Raw genomic sequence first — 23,112 nt, 5'->3', positions numbered from 1 at the left:
GAGGCAGGTCGGATATTTGGACAGGTAGGTGGAGATGATTTCATGGCCAGATCAGCCATGATCTTATTGAATGGTGGAGCAGGCTCGATGGGCCAAATGGCCGACTCCTGCTCCTATTTCTTATGTTAGCCAAAAACCCCTATCTTGCAGTGGAACTGGTGTTATTGCCAGTGAGTTAAATTACACCACTTGACCATGGGAGAGCCGTACTGCTCGACTAATGAACCAAGTCTCAGTGTCAGACAATGGGTTGAGTCACATAATCATACAGTGAGCCCACGAGTGGAAGGGAGTATAAGGGAAGTAGAGAACAAAACAGGTTGGGTCGGGAAGAATGCGGAGGGAGACAAGAATTACGTCATTGACTAATTTCATTTAAATTAATCTGGAAATGACAGGTGGGGCATTGAATGGACATTAGTTCTTCATAACCCAATAAATTAAATGTTAAAATAAATAAAGGGCAGCTCATCTCCTTCACTTTACTGATGATGATCTTGTATAATGGGATTAAGTGAGGCTGAAATGTGTTTGCCCAGAGGCTGTGCTATAATATAATTAGAACCCTGATCCACTGACCATTCTCCTTAAAGCAGGCTGCTGCCCTGAATCCTGCTTCATTCGAGGTGTCCAGCCATGAGGGACTGTCAGTGCTGGCGGAGCATGAGACTACGGGAGACCATCTCCATCTACATGACCACACTACTGATCATCGTGATAATACTGGTGCTATCTTTCAACCCCATTGCGCCCAGGCAGAGTCCCTTCCCCTATCGAGTACCCTTGGATCCTCAGGGACTGGCGAAGCTGGCCTGGAACATCAGCTACTCCCAGGAAGCGGTGTACTTCTGCCTCATGATCAGGGAGCTGAAGTTTGGGATGCTGTTTGGGATGTCGGACCGAGGAGGCATAGAGAATGCAGACCTGGCCATCCTGTGGAGTGATGGCCGCAGCTCCTATTTTGGGGTAAGTCGGGGGTAAACTGACTTGCAGCCAGTGCACGCTAAAGCAAGACAGTTAAATTCAAGAGAGCTGCTGATTTCTGTGCTCACACCAGCAGTAGCTGGTCAGTGATTTAATAGTTTAACTTAATGCATCTGATTACAGATGCTGATACTCAGGAAGTGTACAAAATATACCAATAGTGCTACTTGGCTGATACAATACATGCACACGTATGCATCCTGAACATGCAGGCATTGTGTGCAGGTGTGCCATGTGAACACAACCATTGTCCTCACATACCACTGACACAAGCAGTTTGTAAATGTTGAGTGTGTGCCTTCAGGCTCCAGTAACCCCTCTCTGATGGTAGCAATGAGAACAGGGCATGTCCCGGCTGGTGGGGGTCCTTAATGATGGATGCCACCTTTATCGAGGACGACTTCAAAAGACTATGCTTGAACAAGGTGTTAAGGGCCCCCACTGCCCTTTTCTGAGTACCTCCATCACAGAGGAAGTGCAATAGCCAGAAAATGTTTGAGGTAAACTTCTTTCCCTCTGCCATCAGGTTTATGAAAGGACAATGATCCCAGGAACAGTACATTTCTTCTTGAAATCTATTGTATGGTTTATGGATTGCTCTGTACTGCTGCCACAAAACAACAAATGTCACGACATATGTCAGTGATAATAAACTTAACTCTGATTCTGAAATTTTAAACATATTTATACACACTCACACACACATGAACAACAGCTTGGATTAATTCTACTTCTAATAATGTGCCACTTAATGCCATGGAAGGGTCAGCATAAATCGTGTGCAGTCCCCTCTCAGAGAAAGAAAGATTGGTCTACATTTCATCACAACTAGATTATATTAAAATAAATGGGAATTAAAATCAGGGATCTCCACTTCTGTGGGGAAATGTGGCAGTGTCCCTATTTGATCTCAGTTGTAGTCCTCTGCCCTTAGGATGCCTGGACTGATGAGCAGGCCCAGATTCACTTGGACACGCAGCAGGATTACCAGCTGATTGATGCTCACCAGTCTAACCAAGGATTTTACCTCACCTTCAAGAGAAACTTCAACACCTGCGACAAAAGGGACTACGTCATTGAGGTTGGTGGGGTCAAAGTGCTGAGCGCTGGATGATATTTTGAATGATAAAGTGACTTTCGTTTTAACCAGATATGTGGAGAAGTTTATCCCTTCAGTGCTGAGGGATAAATTTGAATATGGATGGAGCATATTGTGGAGAATCTCCTTTGAAGTCAAAGTCTCTTCAAAAGTAGCCCAGTCTACTTTCAGTTCATTTTATGTCATACTCTTACCTACTGCCCATTATGTTGCTGGTGCTTAGGGCAGAAATGAAGGTCCCCCATCTTGATTGCTGTTTCTGTAGCTTTTTTTTTGACCAGTCAGAGTTATTAGCCGTCAGCTGACCTCCTGAACCTGGAGGACTGGTGTGTTATGGTCATATTCAGTAACAGGTTGATTTCATACACAAAGATTATTTTTTCTTTGAGTAAATAGAAGAAGAGGAGAGCTGTCGTCATTGGAGACTCTATAGTCAGGGGAGCAGACAGCAGATTTTGTGAACGTGAGAAGGACACCCGCATGGTTTGTTGCCTCCCGGGTGCCAGGGTCCCGGATGTCTCTGACCGGGTGCAGGACATCCTAGTACGAGGGGGAAAGCAACCAGAAGTCGTGATGCATGTTGGGACCAACGACATAGGCAGGAAGAGGGATGAGGTCCTGAAGTGTGAGTTTCGGGAACTAGGCAGAAGGCTGAAGAACAGGACCTCAAGGGTGGCGTTTTCAGGATTGCTGCCAGTGCTACGTGACAGTGATCGTAAGAATTGGAGGAGATGGCAGTTGAATGTGTGGCTGAGGAGTTAGTGCAGGGAGCAGGGTTTTAGATTTTTGGACCATTGGGATCTCTTCCGGGGAAGGTGGGGCCTGTACAGATTGGATGGGTTGCACCTGAACTTGAGGGGGAGCAATATCCTTGCAGGTAGGTTTACTAGCATGGTTCGGGAGGGTTTAAACTAATTTGCAAGGGGGATGGGACCCAGAGCGATAGAGCAGTGAAAGAAGTGCATGGAGTAAAGCCAGATCTAACATATAGATCTAACATATAGGCTTTGAGGAAAGAGAAGCAGAACAAACGGTGTAAAGACAGTAAGGTAGAAGGGCTGAAATGTGTGTACCTCAATGCAAGAAGCATCAGGAACAAAGGTGGTGAACTGAGAGCTTGGAAACATACATGGAATTATGATGTAGTGGCCATTACAGAGACTTGGCTGGCACCAGGGCAGGAATGGATTCTCAATATTCCTGGATTTCAGTGCTTTAAAAGGGATGGGGGGGGGGAGGGGAGGAGGGGTGGCATTACTGGTCAGGGAAACTATTACAGCTACAGAAAGGGTGGGTAATGTAGCAGGATCCTCTTTTGAGTCAATATGGGTGGAAATCAGAAACAGGAAGGGAGTAGCTACTCTATTGGGGGTATTCTATAGACCCCCTGGTAGCAGCAGAGATACAGAGGAGCAGATTCGGAGGCAGATTTTGGAAAGGTGCAAAAATAACAGGGTTGTTATCATGGGTGACTTTAACTTCCCGAATATTGATTGGCACCTGATTAGTTCCAAGGGTTTAGATGGGGCAGAATTTGTTAAGTGTGTCCAGGATAGATTCCTGTCACAGTATGTGGACAGGCCGACCGGGGGAATGCCATACTAGATCTAGTACTAGGTAATGAACCAGGTCAGGTCACAGATCTCTCAGTGGGTGAGCATCTGGGGGACAGTGACCACCGCTCCCTGGCCTTTAGCATTATCATGGAAAAGGATAGAATCAGAGAGGACAGGAAAATTTTTAATTGGGGAAGGGCAAATTATGAGGCTATAAGGCTAGAACTTGCAGGTGTGAATTGGGATGATGTTTTTGCAGGGAATTGTACTATGGACATGTGGTGGATGTTGAGATCTCTTGCAGGATGTTAGGGATAAATTTGTCCCGGTGAGGAAGATAAAGAATGGTAGGGTGAAGGAACCATGGGTGACAAGTGAGGTGGAAAATCTAGTCAGGTGGAAGAAGGCAGCATACATGAGGTTTAGGAAGCAAGGATCAGATGGGTCTATTGAGGAATATAGGGAAGCAAGAAAGGAGCTTAAGAAGGGGCTGAGAAGAGCAGGAAGGGGGCATGAGAAGGCCTTGGTGAGTAGGGTAAAGGAAAACCCCAAGGCATTCTTCAATTATGTGAAGAACAAAAGGATGACAGGAGTGAAGGTAGGACAAATTAGAGATAAAGGTAGGAAGATGTGCCTGGAGGCTGTGGAAGTGAACGAGGTCCTCAATGAATACTTCTCTTCAGTATTCACCAATGAGAGAGAACTTGATGGTGAGGACAATATGAGTGAGGTTGATGTTCTGGAGCATGTTGATATTAAGGGAGAGGAGGTGTTGGAGTTGTTAAAATACATTAGGATGGATAAGTCCCCAGGGCCTGACAGAATATTCCCCAGGCTACTCCATGAGGCGAGAGAAGAGATTGCTGAGCCTCTGGCTAGGATCTTTATGTCCTCGTTGTCCACGGGAATGGTACCGGAGGATTGGAGGGAGGCGAATGTTGTCCCCTTGTTCAAAAAAGGTAGTAAGGATAGTCCGGGTAATTATAGACCAGTGAGCCTTACATCTGTGGTGGGAAAGCTGTTGGAAAAGATTCTTAGAGATAGGATCTCTGGGCATTTAGAGAATCAAGGTCTGATCAGGGACAGTCAGCATGGCTTTGTGAAGGGCAGATCGTGTCTAACAAGCCTGATAGAGCTCTTAGAGGAGGTGACCAGGCATATAGATAAGGGTAGTGCAGTGGATGTGATCTATATGGATTTTAGTAAGGCATTTGACAAGGTTCCACACGGTAGGCTTATTCAGATAGTCAGAAAGCATGGGATCCAGGGAAGTTTGGCCAGGTGGATTCAGAATTGGCTTGCCTGCTGAAGGCAGAGGGTCATGGTGGAGGGAGTACATTCAGATTGGAGGATTGTGACTAGTGGTGTCCCACAAGGATCTGTTCTGGGACCTCTACTTTTCGTGATTTTTATTAACCACCTGGATGTGGGGGTAGAAGGGTGGGTTGGCAAGTTTGCAGACGACACAAAGGTTGGTGGTGTTGTAGATAGTGTAGAGGATTGTCAAAGATTGCAGAGAGACATTGATAGGATGCAGAAGTGGGCTGAGAAGTGGCAGATAGAGTTCAACCCCGAGAAGTGTGAGGTGGTACACTTTGGAAGGACAAACTCCAAGGCAGAGTACAAAGTAAATGGCAGGATACTTGGTAGTGTGGAGGAGCAGAGAGATCTGAGGGTACATGTCCACAGATCCCTGAAAGTTTCCTCACAGGTTGATAGGTTAGTTAAGAAAGCTTATGGGGTGTTAGCATTCATAAGTCGAGGGGTAGAGTTTAAGAGTAGCGATGTAATGACACAGCTCTATAAAACTCTGGTTAGGCCACACTTGGAGTACTGTGTCCAGTTCTGGTCGCCTCACTATAGGAAGGATGTGGAAGCATTGGAAAGGGTACAGAGGAGATTTACCAGGATGCTGCCTGGTTTAGAGAGTATGCATTATGATCAGAGATTAAGGGAGCTAGGGCTGTACTCTTTGGAGAGAAGGAGGATAAGAGGAGACATGATACAGGTGTGCAAGATAATAAGAGGAATAGATAGAGTGGATAGCCAGTGCCTCCTCCCCAGGGCACTACTGCTCAATACAAGAAGAAATGGCTTTAAGGTAAGGGGTGGGAAGTTCAAGGGGAATATTAGAGGAAGGTTTTTTACTCAGAGAGTGGTTGGTGCGTGGGATGCACTGCCTGAGTCAGTGGTGGAGGCAGGTACACTAGTGAAGTTTAAGAGACTACCAGACAGGTATATGGAGGAATTTAAGGTGGGTTATATGGGAGGCAGGGTCTGAGGGTCGGCACAACATTGTGGGCTGAAGGGCCTGTACTGTGCTGTACTATTCTATGTTCTGTGTTAATGATTAACTCTAAATGTTTGTGTCACTGTGTCCTATGAATTATCTTCCTTCAAGGGCGGCACGGTCCATCTCCTGTATGGATTTCTTGAGCGGCCAGTTGCATCCGTGGAAACCATAAACCTGAGGTCAGTGGCCGGGGGCATACAGAGGGTGCAGCTCCTGAAACCCGACATCCATACGCCTGCATTGCCCTCAGATGTTAAGGTGTTGGAAGTCCTCGCCCCTAACGTAACAATTCCTGACCAGGAAACAACCTACTGGTGCCACATCAGTCACCTGCCCAGCAACTTTCCTGCACATCACATTGTCATGGTAGGTATTGTACGAAAGACAAGAGGACCACAAGGTTGGTACATGGAGCATGGTATTGATTATTGACCTGTAGGCTGGTGAAGATGGTTAGGATTGGTGGTGGAGAGTTGGTAAACCTATTCAGCGGTTAATGAATAATTTGGGAGAACAAGAAGATAAATTAAAATATACATTTCCATGGAGATATAAATTGGTTGTGCCCTCCTTTTAACTGGCTAAATAACTTTGTACCATCAGTGCACTTAATCCCTTCATCCAAGTCATTAATATAGATCAAAAATACATATATCTGGCTCCAGCAATGACCCCTGCGATTACTGATTGCCAATCCAAAACTAATTGTCCTCACTCTGTTTTCTATTAGTTGGCTATTCCCCTACCCATGCCTATATATTTTCCCTATGCCTGCGCATTCATCTGCAGTAATCTTTTATTCAGAAACTTATCACCTTCCAGAAATCCAAATACATTACATCTTCTTGTTCCTTTTAATCCATCCTGTTTGTTGCAACTTCAAAGGATTGTAACAAATTTTCCCTCTCATTAAGCCACATTGATAATCTTAATGATTTTTCTAAATGTTCCACTATTATATCCTGAATAATGGATTCTAGCATCTTCCCAGTGACAGATGTTAGGCAAACTGGCCAGGAGTTTCTTTTTCTCTTCCTCCTTTCAAGTACCTTCGCATCTTTTTCGAGCTATTTTCTATTTGGTCCCAGGAACGTGCTGAGTTTCTACTACATTCCTAAACGTGGCAGTGATATGGCCATAGAACATAGAACAGTACAGCACAGGAATAGGCCCTTGGATCCACAATCTCTGTGCCAAGTTAAACTAATCCCTACTGCCTGTACTTGATCCATATCTCTCCATTCCCTGCAGACTTGCATGCCTATCTAAAGGCTTCTTCAATGCCACTATCATATCTGCTTTTACTGCCACTTCTGGCAATGTATTCCGGGCACCTATCACTCTCTGTGTTTTTAAATTTAAAAGTTTCCCTGCACATCCTTTTTAAATTTCCCATTTACTTTGAAGCTATTCCCTCTAGAGTTCAATATTTCTACTCTGGGAGAAAGATTTTGGTCGTCTGGCCTATCGATAACCTCTCATAATTTCCGAAGTTTCCTTCAGGTCTTGCCTCAGCCACCAACAAATTGGATGCAAAAATTCTCCAACCAGGTCTGTCCAACCCCTCCTTATAGCTAATATCCTCTAATCTAGACAGCATTCTAGTAAATCTCTTCTGAACTGTCTCCAAAACCTCTGACCAGAATTGCACACAGTATTCCAAATGCAGCGGACGCGAAGTTTTATATAACTGCAGTATGGATTGATATCAGATCCCACCAAGGCAATACAGTTTCTGAAGATTTTTAGATGGTTGAGGAGATTTTGGACTTTAATTAGGGTCTCAAAACCCAATGAGTTGTGAATCCATTCTCCCAGCTCCAACCCATCCACAGGGTGGCTTATATCCCTCTGCAGTTGAAGTAATTTTGGAAACATTTCCAATCTGACCGCAAATTTTTATCTCCTTTCCTGATGAGTACGAGCCAGTGATTTCAAAAGGAAACGAAGCAATTATACATCATATGGAGGTGTTCCAGTGCGCACCGCAGTTTGACCAGATGCCTGCGTATAATGGGCCATGCGACTCCAAGATGAAACCTGCAAAGCTGAATTACTGCAGGCATGTGCTGGCGGCGTGGGCAATGGGCGCTCAGGTGAGTGGGGGAATAGGTCTCTGGTACTAAGTAGCTGAAAGCTGTTCACGTGAGTCAGCGTGTTGTAGTTTGGGGAGTGAACAAAATGAAGACCTCGTGAGGTTTTGAGTTAAAATCCTGGAGAGCACTAAGCAAGAGAACCTGCACAGTTTAGGTGATGAGTGCATGAAAGAGGGTATAGAATGCTGTGGGGCGGATTGAGGAGTGAGTAAGGGTCTCACATAGTGTGGAGAATAGAGTTATAGAATCATAGAACATGGAAGCAGGTCCATGCCAACGAGTATGAACCCATCAAATATCTCAGTACTTGGCCCATCACCTCTATGCCGGGGCAATCCAAATGCTCTACTAGACACGTCCGAGATGCTGTCACAGACACCGCTTATACTCCTCCCTCAGGCAGAACTGTCCAGCTACTCCCCACACTCTGGGTGAAAAAGAAACCCCTCAGGTCCCCTTTAAATTTCTTACCCCATACCCTGTCTATTTCTGCTGGTATTAGCCACCTCTTATAAGGCAAAAACTTAGCTGCAGTCTACACTATCTATACCATAGTTCTATATACCTCAGTCACATCCTCTCTTAACCTCCTCAGCTACTGACTGAATCTCTCCAGTCTCTTCTCAGAACTGGAAGGCTCCATCCCAGGCAATGTCTATGAATCTCCTCTGCATCCTCTTAAACTCTATCACATCCTTCCTTTAGCGCAGGGGTTCCCAACCTTTTTTATGCCATGGACCAATACCATTAAGCATGGGGTCTGTGGACCCCCAGGTAGGATGCCCTGCTTTAGCATAATAACCAAAGATGCATGCAATGCTCCAGCTGAGGCCTGACCAATGTTTTATTAAGTTGGAGAATAACCTCACTGCTCTTCTACTCATTGTCACTAGTAATAAAAACCCTTATCCCAAATCCCTTTTAACCACTATATCTATGTGTACTGTCATCTTCAAGCATCCCTGGACTTCACTCCAAGGTCCCTCAGTCCTACAATGATCTTTAGGACCTCACCATTCATGGTGTATGTCCTAGCTTTATTAGTACTCCCAAAATCCAAGCAGAGGAGCATGAGAGATGCTGGCAGATCCCCTCGGGTGGGAGATGAGTGTGAGCCCCTTGAAGCTTTAATACCCAACACTGAGCTACTCCAGCTCCAAAGTAATCAATTCTTCATCCATTTTATTTGAAAGCAAATCTTCAGCAATAGGCTTTTGCCTGTTTAATTTGCAGAGGAGCTTACTGCTGACATGACTGACACTCTCTGCTCATACCTGTCGCACAGAATGTTTGAATCGCCAAGCGTGTATGTCCTGTCCAGGAGTGTTTCAGCCTACTATACCCACACCATTTAAAGCATCTATATCTGCATTACATAAGAACAAAACAAATATAGAAGTAAGGTGGCCCCTTGACTTTGAGCCAACATTCAATACAGCCATGATTTTCTGTATCTCATCCATTCCCCATACCCCGATTGTATTAATGTTCAAAAAAAATAGTTGTGAGGGCCTCAGATACATCTATAAGATTAACAACCCTGTAGGTAAAGAAGTTTCCCCGTGTTATAATTCCAAATGACCATCCAACCATTATTAGGCAGCTCACCAGAGCAGATATGGGAACAGGTTTTCCGTGGCTGAGATTAGAAATAGGAGTCACAGTCACATAGTAACAGATAGGCCATTTAAGCTTCAGATGTGGACATTACTCTTTATTCTGTAGGTAGTGAATCATTAGAAGGTTATGGAAGGTCAGCCATTGATTACATTTAAAACTGAGACCCTTTGAATTCTGTTTACTGGAGTAATCAAGAAAGATGGGATGGAGCAGGAAAATGGTGTTAAGGTAGAATGATGGAGCTAGGTCAAAGGGCTGAATTACCTCCTCCTGGTCTACCTTCTATCTTCTTATAACCCCTTATTCAGAGAATATGCCCCTAGTCTAAACCACATTATGAAAGGAAACCGCCCCTCAAATCTTGTATGCCTGAATTTCCCCCAAAGAATGCCTACTGTACTTCTCTGAATCTCCTATGCAGAATTTTTTAAAGTGTTAAAATGTGTTGCTCAGGATCTCAGCGCAATAGCTGTTTGTTAAATTTCCTTTTTGTAATTTTAGATGAAAGGTCATCTTCCAAGCTGTAAAATCCAGGTCTCTGTGTCATTGCAGGCATTCTATTACCCAAAAGATGCTGGACTTCTCATTGGTGGAGAAAACTCCTCAAAGTATTTGCGACTGGAAGTGCATTACCATAATCCTCTGAAACTCTCTGGTGTGTTTGGAGTTAACTCACTACTCTCTGCCTCACAATTCACACTAGTGAATCTGAGCATGAATGTTATCACAGATATGAGTGTAATTGTGTATGTCTAATGCTCACATAATACGCATATGTGTTGTGTGTAATTGTGAATCTGCACTTCAGGGATACGGCAGGGTAAATTGATTAACATTAACTTAAGTCATAATATTTTAAGAACCTCTGAAAGTTGAGTGGATTCACCATGTTAATGGAGATAATTGTGAACTAACGATTCATTGGGGATTAGAATATACGAAGTTTGAAGTTTGATCTGGTCTGCATGGGTGACACAGTAGCATGGCGGTTAGCACAATCATTTTACAGCACTAGCTATCACCGATCTGGAATCCCTACCACTCTCTGTAAGGAGTTTGTTATGTTCTCCCAGTGACCACATAGGTTTCCTCCAGGAGCTCTGGTTTCCTCCCACATTCCAAAGACCTGCAGGTAGGGATGGTGAGTTGTGAGTACGCTATGATGGTGCCGGAAGTGTGGTGACACTTGCAAACTGTTCTACACAATTCTCACTAATTTTATTTGATGCATACAATGCATTTCACTGTATGTTTCAATGTACATGTGACAAATAAAGGTAATCGTTATTTTTTATGGTTTAAGCCCAAATTTACCTAGTATAGCCTAGTCAGCAAAAACATGTAACTGATATCTTCCATTTGTAAAAGCATTGTTAACTTAAACTTTTCCCATCTAAAGGGCGATTGGACCGGTCTGGGATTCGTCTGTTCTATACACCCACCTTGAGGAAGTTCAATGCAGGAATCATGGAACTGGGTCTGGTGTACACCCCCATCATGGCAATCCCTCCAGGCGAGACGAGCTTTGTGCTCAGTGGATATTGTACGGCAAAGTGTACTGAACATGTGAGCAACTTCATTGCTAAATGGGCCAGTCAAACAGCAACAAGGCCTTGGAATGACCAGAGATGAGGACAGGGAAGCAGGGCTGGAGGTGCGGTAAGGGCATTGGGGTGGGAACTGCTAAAATTGGCTTGATACAAGGACAGAGATGAGCTTGGGCTGAGGCAGAGTCAGGACAGGTGAGTGCTGGGCAGCGGGAGCGTTAAGCCTGAGGACCAGGACTAGAAATGGATGTGAAGATCAGTGGGGCAAGAAGTTAGGAACAAGGATACATCTGTCCTCCCCTTGCTTTATCAGTGAGCAGTTTCCATTGTTGAAGTGTCAGTCAGGAATCAGTGTGGTGTCACCATCTTCTTCAATACAGGGCACTCTCTTACAGCTCAGAGGTTGGTCCCTGATGTCACCCCATTGTAGGTCAGCATGATGTCACTATTGCATGGCACGTCAAGTACGGTGTGGTAAGGATCCATGGTATTGTGGTCAAACATTGGTAGGGTGCTGGAATATTGTATATAGATCAAAAATTAATACTGAGTTCAATGCTTTTCTGATCCTAGACACTGCCTAAGTCTGGCATCCGGATCTTTGCCTCACAACTCCACACTCACCTTACTGGCACAAAGGTGAGAACTGTCCTTGTCCAGGATGGGGTTGAGGTGAACATTGTGAATGCTGATGGACATTACAGCACTCACTTTCAGGTATGGCTCCTTGTGAAGTTCAAGCATACTCTCACTAATAACCTCACATAAGTGCTTTATATATTTACCAACTACACACAAAACCAGTTGGAGGCCATTCATCCCATTGAATCTATTATGCTCTTTAAATGAACAGTTTCTGATTCGTTTACTTCTTGGTGCCATAACTTTTACCTGCCTTATCTAAGAAAATATATATCAGCCTCTGTCTTGAAAGCTTCAATTAACCAACTATTCAATCACTAGGAAAGGCACTCCCTGATATCCTCTAACATTCATGTGAAGAAATGTTTCCCCTAATAGCACTCTTGCTTCTACCTCTGAATTTTAAGGTTATGTCCAATTATCCTGCTCTTGCACTCCATTTGAAATAGGTTTTCCCATTCTCCCCATCAACTTACTTAACCAATTCATGCCCTTCTTTAAGAACACCCTGTCATACTCTATCATTAATCTTGATCCATCCTTCTTGGGTCCAAAGTGGATGATGTTCCCCACTTTAACAGGTTAACTGAGTGAGAAAAAATCTGAGACAAATTTAAGTTAGTGTTCCTCTGCAATATGCTGATTCCACAATGCCTGCTTACTGTGCCTCCAATCTGAGTATTAACAGGATTGTTGGATTTACAGCAACTAATTCCTTTGTCTAGGTAGGGAATAACTGCCTTACAGATCCATAAAAAGTACCAAATGTTAACTTCTACCAAAGAATATTCCCTGTATCCCAAATCTCCATCTTCTACCTCCCAGCCTACATCCAATGGTTACCTCACATTATATGCACTTTTTTTTGCCAATAATCTCTTGCACAGGACCATACTGAAAATGTCCTGCAAGCTGGTCAATGTTTAGGAAAGGTTATCCCACAGTTATTCACTGCCTTTGCTTAAACACATCTACATCAATGGAAATTGGAGAAAGACTCAGCTTACTACAGTATAAATGAAACAATTAAATAAACTCAGACCCATTTTGACAGGCACTGTAAATTGTAGCAACAAATGGTAGGTAGAGTGAGTCACCCTTAAGTACTCACCCCTCTTAACACTTCATTTTTGTGATTTTAATGCAATATTTCTCATAGAAAAGAATAAATACTGAGGTGGCTTTTTTTGGTCTTTATAGGAAATTCGTATGTTGCAGAAAGAGGTCACAGTGTTACCCGTAAGTATCCCATTCATCATGTGGATTAATTACACTGCAGCAACTAATGTGTTCCAAAAATACAAGCCTGATCTTTACTTTATCCAACTGCTAACGTGGTGCTTTACGCAAGCATCAAACCAGCTTACCAAATTCCAAACATGTACTCTGCAGAGTAACATAGTGATTGCACAAACACCAGTCGTTCTTGGTACTTTTAACAAACAATAATCTAACGCTTTGAAGAATTATTTTGACTTTGTCATTTGTTTACAAGATGGGCTCATTGATATGATTTTCTGAATAGGGGGATGTTCTGATAACTTCCTGCACGTACAATACGGAGGACAGGAATCATGTGACCGTGGTAGGTATTTGAATCCCACAACATGAGCTGGTTGCTTTTACTGAATTGCCCCTCCTCTCAGTGCAGTAAAAAAAACAGTACAGAAATGACTAACTCAATCAAGGGAGTGCAGTTATGTAAGAACAGCAGGGAATGTTGGAGATTTAATTTGTTCAAAATATCATTGGTTTTGACAGTATAAATAAAGAGAAACTATAGACCTGAGGAAAGAAAATGCTTTAAGAAAAACCATGTGGCCACAAAAGGTTGAATAACCTCCTTCTGTGCCCCATTCCATGAAGCCAGGCTACGTATGAATTCTAAGAACAATCCGTTCACACACCAATGTTGAAGGTCGCTTTGGAAATTACATTTGTACATCGTTATCACCTCCGGATCCAGGTTCTGTTTCTGATCTGCCTTGGATATTAGACTTCCTCTGTCTGATTTCCCTTTCTCACTCTTATCACTCCATAATAAATATCTGGCACAGATCAATCCCACTCCTCAGCCAGTCCTGGTTTACATCTATTTGGTCCATGTTGCCAGCAATCTCCTTCCCACACTCAGTTTTACCAAACAATATATGTTTGGGTACAATCAGTCCTCTGACTCTATCACTGCATCCCACGTAGCAAGTCTTCTTCATAGCATGCCCCAACTAGGCACCGATTCCCCACTTTTTCTGCTTATTTTCTATAGGCCAAGAGGCTGATGTTGTGGGTATCAAGAGAGCAATGTAAACCCAAGACTACTGACAACCCACCCCACCCCTCCAAAACAGTGACTAGTTACGGACTAGGAGAAGGATCTCTGCCTCTGGACCTGCCAGTCTTCTTGGTTGCTCTGAAGAGTGAGGTGGGGTAAAAATCACTTGGATAGAATATCTCTCACTTCTGAGTAAACCCTGATCCAGAATTTCGATATATGGTAGGAAGTCAGAGTCCATGAGGATCCCAAGATTTTCAGGTCTGTGTAGCATGCACGGGACAATAAGGCAGCATGCTGGATCCTGTTAGAGGGGAAACAGGTGGAGAGGTCAGAGAATGGAGAATTGATTGTGCAGTGAGTTGGAATTCTGACATTCTCCAATGTGATCGTTATCGGATTCTGTGTGTACAGGGAGGATTTGGAATCAACGAAGAAATGTGTGTGAACTACGTGCACTATTACCCCCAGACACAACTGGAGCTGTGTAAGAGTGCTGTGGACCTGAGTTACCTGCAGAAGTATTTCAACTTCATCAACAGGTAATGGTAATCCACAGTTATTTAAGCAAATCTTCAAGACACATAACCAGGATCAGAACCAGACCAGAAGTGATACCCAACCAAGAAGAATATGCTACAAAAGGTCATCTATACTTGATCAGAAGGCTGGGTCTTAAGTACTTTGTTGAATGTGAAAGAGATTATTAAAAAATGGTACAACTTTCAAAAGCATAGGTTAGGACATACAGTAGTTAGAATATTGTGCACAGTTCTGGACATGGCATTGTCTGTAATGGAGAGGGTACAGGAAGGATTCAGCAGCTATTGCCTGGATTGGAAGATTTTGGTTGTACGGAGACAGGAGTGGCTGGGTTTGTATTCCATGAAGGAGAAGGAGCTGAAAAGGGGTAACCTAATAGAATTGTACAAATTGTAAGAAACTTTACCTCATGGCTGTTTAACAAGAGGCCATAGTCAGAAAGTGATGAGAAAGATTTCAAAATAAATCTGAGGAAGAATTTTTCCACCCAACAGTGATTGCCTGAGTGAGTGGTGGAGAGAGACTCTCACATTTTGGAAGCATCTGGACAAATACTTGCGTTACCAAAGCATAGAAGGCTGTGGACCAAGCGCTAGTGAATAGGATTAGACTATATAGGCATTGATACTGCCCTCACCTGCATCTCCTCCATTTCCTACATATCTGCCGTCTTCCCATCCTCCCACTGTCTTAGCAGGGATATGGTTCCCCTTGTCCTTACCTACCACCCCACAAGTGTATCCAGCACATCATTCTCCAAAGTTCCACCATCTCCAACAGGATACTACCACTAATCATAGCTATCCCTCCATCACACACCTGCGCCCATCCCTACCTCCTGCTTTTCACGGTGACTGGTTTCCGCACTGAAAACCAGTGGTCCCTCCCCACTGAACTCTCTCCTGGCATTTAGCTCTACAAGTGCTGCAGTCACCCCTATGCACCTTCCCTTAGCACAATTCAGGGGCCCAAACAATCATTCCAGGTGAGGTGACACTTCAGCTGCCAGTGTACTGTATCTGCTGCTCCCTCCTCTACATAGGTGAGACCCAAAACAGATTGAGAAACCACACTGAGCATATTTGCTCTGACCTCCTCAAAAGGCAGGATCTCCTGGTGGCCACCCAATTCAACTTCCCATTCCTATTTTGACATGTCTATCTATAGCCTCCTCTGCTACCACGATGAGGTTAAACTCAGGTTGGAGGAGCAACATCTCATATTCCATCCAGGTAGAATCCAACCTGGTGGCATGAATGTTGCTTTCCCCAACTTCTGATAATTTCTCCTCCCTTCCTCCTTTTTTCCATTCCCCACCTTTCACCTGCCTATTACCTCTCTCTGTTCTCCTTCTTTCCTTACCTCCATGGTCCACTGTCCTCTCCTGTTAGATTTCTTCATCTCCATTCCTTTACTTCTTCCATCAATTCCCTCCCACATCCCACCTCCCCCACACTCCACCTTCCTCCTGGCCTGGTCTTGCCAATCAACTGCCAGCTTGTACTCTTTCCTCTTTTTGTGGCTTCTGCCCCCTTCCTTTCCAGTCTTGATGAAGGATCTTGACCCAAAACATCAACTGCTTATTCTCCTCCATAGATGCTGCCTGACTTGGTGAGTTCTTCTAGCACTTGTGAGTGTGCTGCTCTAGTATACATGAGTACTTGATGGTCAGCATAAATATGGTGGCCTGAAGAGCCTGTGGGGCCTTTTTCTTTACTGTATGACTCAGAAGTAAGGAAGGGAAATCAGGCGCTAACTGTCCAGGCATGGATGCCTGAGGAGTTAGGAAATGAGACACTCAACATACTGTAGATCAGGGGTCCCCAATCTTTTTTGCACCACGGACCGGTTCAATATTGACAATATTCTTGCGGACTGGCCGACCGGAGGCGGGGTGTTCAAATAGGATTAAACTCACCTCAACATGTCTTTTCTCTCTCTCCTTTTTCTCCCTCTGTCCCTCTCACTATACCCCTTGCCCATCCTCTGGGTTTTCCCCCCTCCCCCTTTTCTTTCTCCCTAGGCCTCCTGTCCCATAACCCTCTTATATCCCTTTTGCCAATCAACTGTCCAGCTCTTGGCTCCATCCCTCCCCCTCCTGTCTTCTCCTATCATTTCGGATCTCCCCCTCCCCCTCCCACTTTCAAATCTCTTACTAGCTCTTCTTTCAGTTAGTCCTGTCGAAGGGTCTCGGCTTGAAACGTCGACTGTACCTCTTCCTAGAGATGCTGCCTGGCCTGCTGCATTCACCAGCAACTTTGATGTGTGTTGCTTGAATTTCCAGCATCTGCAGATTTCCTCGTGTCAACATGTCTTTTACAGTTAGGGTTGCCAACTTTCTCACTCCCAAGTAAGGGACAAAAGTACCAGTCAAATCCTGGGACACTTTACCCCAAAAAGACTACCATGACCATGAAGCCTCGCGCGGGCACCTGTGTGAGCATGCGTGTACGTGCTGATTTTTTTCCCCACAAATTGGTTTTGCCTTCATCTTCCCAACTATACTGTACATACATTATTTCTACTTTATATAGGCTGTGTATTTATCATATCATTCCTGCTTTTACTATATGTTAGTGTTATTTATTTTTGGTTTTATGTGTTATTTGATATGATTTGTTAGGTTATCTTTTGGGTCTGGGAATACAAAAATTTTTAATTAATGGTAATTGTTTCTTCGCTTCACGCCATTTCAGCACGAAAGGTTTCATAGGAACGCTCTACCTTAGCAGGGGAAATACGGGACAAACCAATTTAGCCCAATATACAGGATGTCCCACCATAGGCAACCCTCTGTTCAAGTTCAACAGAGCGTGACAGGGAATGGGGAAAGGTGCAGCTGACTCATATCGTTTCCTCACGGCCCGGTAGCACATGCTTTGCGGCCTGGTTGTTGGGGACCGCTGCTAGATTGCCGGTTCTTCTGAAGCCCTCTGTTGGTTGGGATTGACCATGGATATTGTGTCCTAGCAGTCCAAGTCAATACACAAGCCAGTAAGCAAGCTAGGGCAGTGTGATATGGAGAACAGGCCCACGCAGCAGGCTCCCTCTGTCCACACAGTAGACTAATCCAAAGGAATGGCGGAGACTAATACATTTCGGTGCCAGCAGTGTCACAGGAGTTCCCATTCAGTGTTGAACTCAATGTAGGATTGCCTTAGGGGCTCCAGCTCCAGATTCTTCCTCTAGGTTTACTCCCAAACCTTCCCCACAAGTGGGTATAGAAACAAGATCTCCTTTTCCTAGGTGAAATGCCAACATGGCTGACGAGCCCCATCTGCCCAAAGCCACTGGTTTTAAGATGCCAGTAACCCACCTTTGCCCCTTCTCCTGTCAGTAGAAATGGTTCCACCAGGCTTAGTAGGTAAGACACATGTGAAGGCCAGGAGCTGGACTTGTTTGTCAGATGTTATTTGAGACACATGCCATTAGGAGAATTTAATAGGTAGCATGAGTTAATCCCCATTACCACCCCCGGATATAACAGCCTTAAGGAACGTGTTCTTGTAAGCAGAGTATTTATGTGGCTGGTTCTGATCGACTTCTGGTCTGACCACTAGCATTGCTAATGGGGAACTGAGCGACGGCAATGCACTAAATGTTGGACGCTGGTCAGCTTCTCTCTGTTGGAGACTGTCACAAACACGCACTGGTGTGCTACAATTATTGATTCCCCACGACTTGTTTCACTCCAGCATCCAATTTCTCTCATAAAAACATGTTATCTTTAATTGTCACATGTCACACGTACATCCATACAGTGAAATGTGTCTTTTGCCTGAAATCAAATCAGTGAGGATTACGCCAGGAAGACCACAAATGTCACCACACTTCAAGCACCAACATAGCATGCCCACAACGTACTATCTCTGACCCCTAGCCATACAGCTTTAGAATGTGGGAGGAAGCTGGTGCACTCAGAAGAGGCCCACATGGTCACGGGGAGAACATACAAACTCCTTACATACAGCAGCAGGCTGATGCTGTAAAGTGATGCACTAACTGCTACACCACCAACTTGGTGGAAGTCAACCCCCACGCACTCCCAGCAGTTTTGGTATTAGGGAAGGGTGCAAAATGCTCTGAGGGGGAAAGGATGAGAAGGGTGTGCAGTCATTTATAATACTTTGCTGTCATTACAGGATAGAAGATGACGGGATCTGTACCTGCCCCCAAGTACCTGTAACACAGCAGTTCAATGCCGTGACCTGGAGCCCTTTCAGTCGCCAAGTACTGAGGGCTTTGTATGATTCTGCTCCCATCTCTATGCATTGCAACAAGTCTTCTGCTGTGCGTTTCCCGGTGAGTACAGAGACTGTGTTCTAATTGACAGAGTACACTCCAAGTGAATGCAAGACCTTGCTTCCAGTAACAGTGTTGTGCTACAATCCCTGGGTACTGGTAAACTCTGCAGACTTTTAAGGTGCTTGTACTCATTAATGCATGTTTCTGACAATGTTAAAGTTGCCTATTGGTGCCAGTCTTTGAGAAAGCAGAGGTGAGTCACCAACCTGAACACGGCAGTCTTTCTGGCAGTTATTTCCACAATGCAGGTGGATAGCTTAACCTTGAGACTATGGACAAGCAACTATAGTTACAATCTAAGATAGTCTGTAGCAGGAATATGAACCAGCACATGGGGGTTGGGGCATTTTGAGCGAAACCTCTTCACTGAAGCATTACCTGGCCTGCCAAGTTCCTCCAGCATTTTGTGTGTGTTTCACTGAAACATCTTCTAACCACAGGGTGACTGGGAAAAGCAACCTCTCCCAGAAGTTACCAAGGTGCTGCCAGAAACTCCAGATCACTGTCAGAGGATGAGCGTCTTGGAGCCAGGAGAACCCACCGTCGTTGATTTCAGCTCCGGGAAACCAGGACAGTGATGTGAGGCTCAGCTGTTCATTGGTAGTTCACATCAGCGATCGATCGGGAGCAGAATTAGGTGAAAGGTATTCCTAACAGCCACACAAAACAGATAATTCCTCTCTAATGTCTCAGCTGCCAGGGTCTTGTTTGTGACTGTAACCTGTGGCCTGTGGCCTCTGTACGCTGCCTGTTGAATGAACCAGATTATATATCTCTTCCAATTAAACTGCAAACTGTTTTCAATCAGCATCTGTGAGATTTTATGTGTGATGAAGATTCAAATCCTCTGTGAATTATGCACAGAAAGGCACAATAGCTGCTCTGAAGTCCAACACCCCTATCCACAGTTGCCCAGAAGTTTCACACAGCATCTAAACATCCATAATGTGGGAGGTGGTCACTACTTCCAATGTTTACACCGGGCTTCTGCATAGCTCTGAGGCTCTCATTGCCATCCAGAATAATCCCCCTCCATTATGTTTACTCGCAAGCCAGGCATTCATGTGAGCCAATAAGGGCGTTATATTCTTCCAAAGAGACCTGAGTATATTCTCGAAGACTCTAGCCTCCAAATGAAGAATAATAATAATAATTTTAAAAAAGACAGCAAAAGCTTCGATATAGAAAGTTACAGAGTGGCAAAGATGAGAGTGGAATACTCAGGGGATGAGAGTGGGGAATTAATAATATAAGCAAGGCTATTGCAGATAAGTTAAGCCAACACTTTTCATTAGTCTTCACAGTGAAGGATACTGTAAATATCCCAAAGACATCAGATATGATCTAGTTTCTAACACCATAGAAAAATTTGTAACAACTCCCATCATGAGAGACAAGATACTGGAAAAACTAATGGGAGTAAAAGCAGCCAAGAAACACATAACGGTTTTAAAGAGAGGTTGCAAAAATAATGGAGACATTGAAGATTTTTATCTTAATTCTTGCTTCTAGAAGAGTACCAGCAGACTAAATAAACACAAACGTGATTGTTTTGTTCAAGAAGGACTACAAAAAGCAGGTAACAATAGGCATGTTAGGTTCACATCTGTTGTTAGTAGGATAGGGAGGTCTATAATTAAGGAAGAAATTACTAGTCATTTAGAGAAGCTTAATGTAATCAAACCAAGTCAACATGCATTACAAAAGACAAATCACGTCTGACAAATTTGCTGTAATTCTCTGTGGGTGTAACAAGCAGAGTTGATAAGAGTTGAATCTGTTGATTTGATGCATTTGGATTTCCAGAGGCATTTGACAAGGTGCCACATAAGACACTCCTGTTCCGACATGTTAATCCATGGTCTCCTCTTGTGCCAAGATAAGGTCACCCTCAGAATGGGGGAGCAACACTTTATATTCCCTAAACACAAAATAATCTGCAGGTGCTGGGGTCAAAGCAACACTCACAACATGCTGGAGGAACTCAGCAGGTCGGGCAGCATCCGTGGGAAAGATCAGTCGATGTTTCGGGCTGGAACCCTTCATCAGGACTGTAGGGGGAAGGGGCAGAGGCCCTATAAAGAAGGTGTGGGGAGGGTGGGAAGGAGAAGGCTAGTAGGTTCCAGGTGAAAAACCAGTAAAGGGAAAGATAAAGGGGTGGGGGAAGGGACGCAGGGAGATGATGGGCAGGAAAGGTGAAGAAAGAACAGGGGAAAACACAATGGGTAGTAGAAGGAGGTGGAACCATGAGGGAGGTGATAGGCAGCTGGGGGAGGGGGCAGAGTGACATAGGGATAGGGGAAGGGAGAGGGAAGGACTTACCGGAAGTTGGAGAATTCTATGTTCATACCAAGGGGCTGGAGACTACCTAGACGGTATACGAGGTGTTGCTCCTCCAACCTAAGTTTAGCCTCATCATGGCAGTAGAGGAGGCCATGTATGGACATGTCTGAATGGGAGTGGGAAGCAGAGTTGAAGTGGGTGGCTACTGGGAGATCCTGTCTGTTTTGGCGGACGGAGTGGAGGTGCGGCCTCCTCTACATCGGTGATCCCTGATGCAGATTGGGGGACCGCTTCGTCGAGCACCTCCGCTCCTTCCGCCAAAACAGAAAGGATCTCCCAGTAGCCACCCACTTCAACTCTGCTTCCCACTCCCATTCAGATATGTCCATACATGGCCTCCTCTACTGCCATGATGAGGCTAAACTTAGGTTGGAGGAGCAACACCTCGTATACCGTCTAGGTAGTCTCCAGCCCCTTGGTATGAACATAGAATTCTCCAACTTCCGGTAATTCCCTCCCCCTCCCTTCCTCTATCCCTATGTCACTCTGCCCCCTCCCCCAGCTGCCTATCACCTCCCTCATGGTTCCGCCTCCTTCTACTACCCATTGTGTTTTCCCCTATTCTTTCTTCACCTTTCCTGCCCATCTCCTCCCTGCCACCCCTTTATCTTTCCCCTTACTGGTTTTTCACCTGGAACCTACCAGCCTTCTCCTTCCCACCCTCCCCCCACCTTCTTTATAGGGCCTCTGCCCCTTCCCTCTACAGCCCTGACGAAGGGTTCCGGCCCGAAACCTCGACCGATCTTTTCCACGGATGCTGCTCAACCTGCTGAGTTCCTCCAGCGTGTTGTGAGTGTTACCTTATATTCCCTCCAACCTGATGGCATGAATATCGATTTCTCCTGGTGAACAAAATTCTAGCCCCCCCTCCAATCTTTTACTACTTCTCACCTGCCTATTACATCCCCCTGGGTCCCCTCCTCCTCCTTTTTCTCCTATGGTCAACTCTCCTCCCCCATCACATTCTTTCTTCCCCAGCCCTTGACCTTTCCCACCCACCTGGCTTCACCTATCACCTTCCAGCTAGCCTCTTTCCCCTCACACCACCCTTTAATTTGGGCATCTCACCCGATCCCTCTCAGTCCCTGAAGAAGTGTCTTGGTCTGAAACGTTGGTTTTTATTCATTTCCACAGATGCTGTTTGGCCTGCTGAGTCCTCCGGCATTTTGACTGTATTGCTTTAAATTTCTAGCATCTGCAAATTTTCTCCTGTTTGCACAAAATAAGAGTTTGTGGTATTACTGGACATTTGTTAGCATGGATTGAAGGCAAGTTATCAAAGAGAAGATAAATACTGTGGTAGGAATAAACTGGCCTTTATCATGCTGAAAGAATGCAACTAGTGAAGTTCATCATTAAATCCCTGAAGAGAGGGATAGGATATAATATATCTAACTTTGCTATTGACGTGAAAATAGATAGGCAGATATTTAGAGTTTGCAACAAAATAAAGATAGAATGAGCAAGTGGGCGAAAACTTGGCAAATGGAGCTTCATGTGGGAAAGCATGAGGTAATGCACTCCAGACAAGGAATGTACAGGCAGACTATTACCTTAATGGAGAAACAACCCAGATGAGTGAAGCACAGAAGGATTTAGATATTCTTTTAAAAGAATCACAAAAGGTTTGTAGGTAGTTGCGTCAGGTGTTTAAAAAGGCAAATAACATGCTAGTCTTTGTTGTAAGAGAATTATGGTTTAGAAATAGAGCACTATTTTTACAATTGTACAAGATATTAGTGAGACCATGCTTGCAGTATTGTGCACAGATTTGGTTTCCTTATCTAAGAAAAGATATACCAGTATTGGAGG

The 23,112-nt window shown here is 44.5% G+C and overlaps 1 protein-coding gene across 1 annotated transcript; it reads left to right on the top strand.

Annotated features, from left to right (window-relative positions):
• Positions 1-663: 663 nt before the first annotated feature.
• Positions 664-19,535, top strand: dbh (dopamine beta-hydroxylase (dopamine beta-monooxygenase)). Its single transcript, XM_072240695.1, has 12 exons — positions 664-966; positions 1,919-2,065; positions 6,041-6,298; positions 7,852-8,028; positions 10,201-10,303; positions 11,048-11,214; positions 11,769-11,912; positions 13,038-13,076; positions 13,363-13,422; positions 14,524-14,651; positions 18,795-18,954; positions 19,398-19,535. Exons 1-12 carry the CDS (start codon positions 664-666, stop codon positions 19,533-19,535), a joined length of 1,824 nt encoding a protein of 607 aa, XP_072096796.1.
• The last annotated feature ends 3,577 nt before the right edge of the window (positions 19,536-23,112 follow it).

This window comes from Mobula birostris, chromosome 22, assembly GCF_030028105.1.
Source record: "Mobula birostris isolate sMobBir1 chromosome 22, sMobBir1.hap1, whole genome shotgun sequence".
NCBI lineage: Eukaryota > Metazoa > Chordata > Chondrichthyes > Myliobatiformes > Myliobatidae > Mobula > Mobula birostris.
This window is presented reverse-complemented; position numbering and strand designations above follow the sequence as displayed.

Excerpts from the sequence above, each read along its gene's own strand:
- dbh (XM_072240695.1), top strand. The coding sequence starts at position 664 with ATGAGACTACGGGAGACCATCTCCATCTACATGACCACACTACTGATC. Across the intron at positions 967-1,918 it reads GCCGCAGCTCCTATTTTGGG|GATGCCTGGACTGATGAGCA; the intron begins GTAAGTCGGGGG and ends CTCTGCCCTTAG. Across the intron at positions 13,077-13,362 it reads AAGAGGTCACAGTGTTACCC|GGGGATGTTCTGATAACTTC; the intron begins GTAAGTATCCCA and ends TTTTCTGAATAG.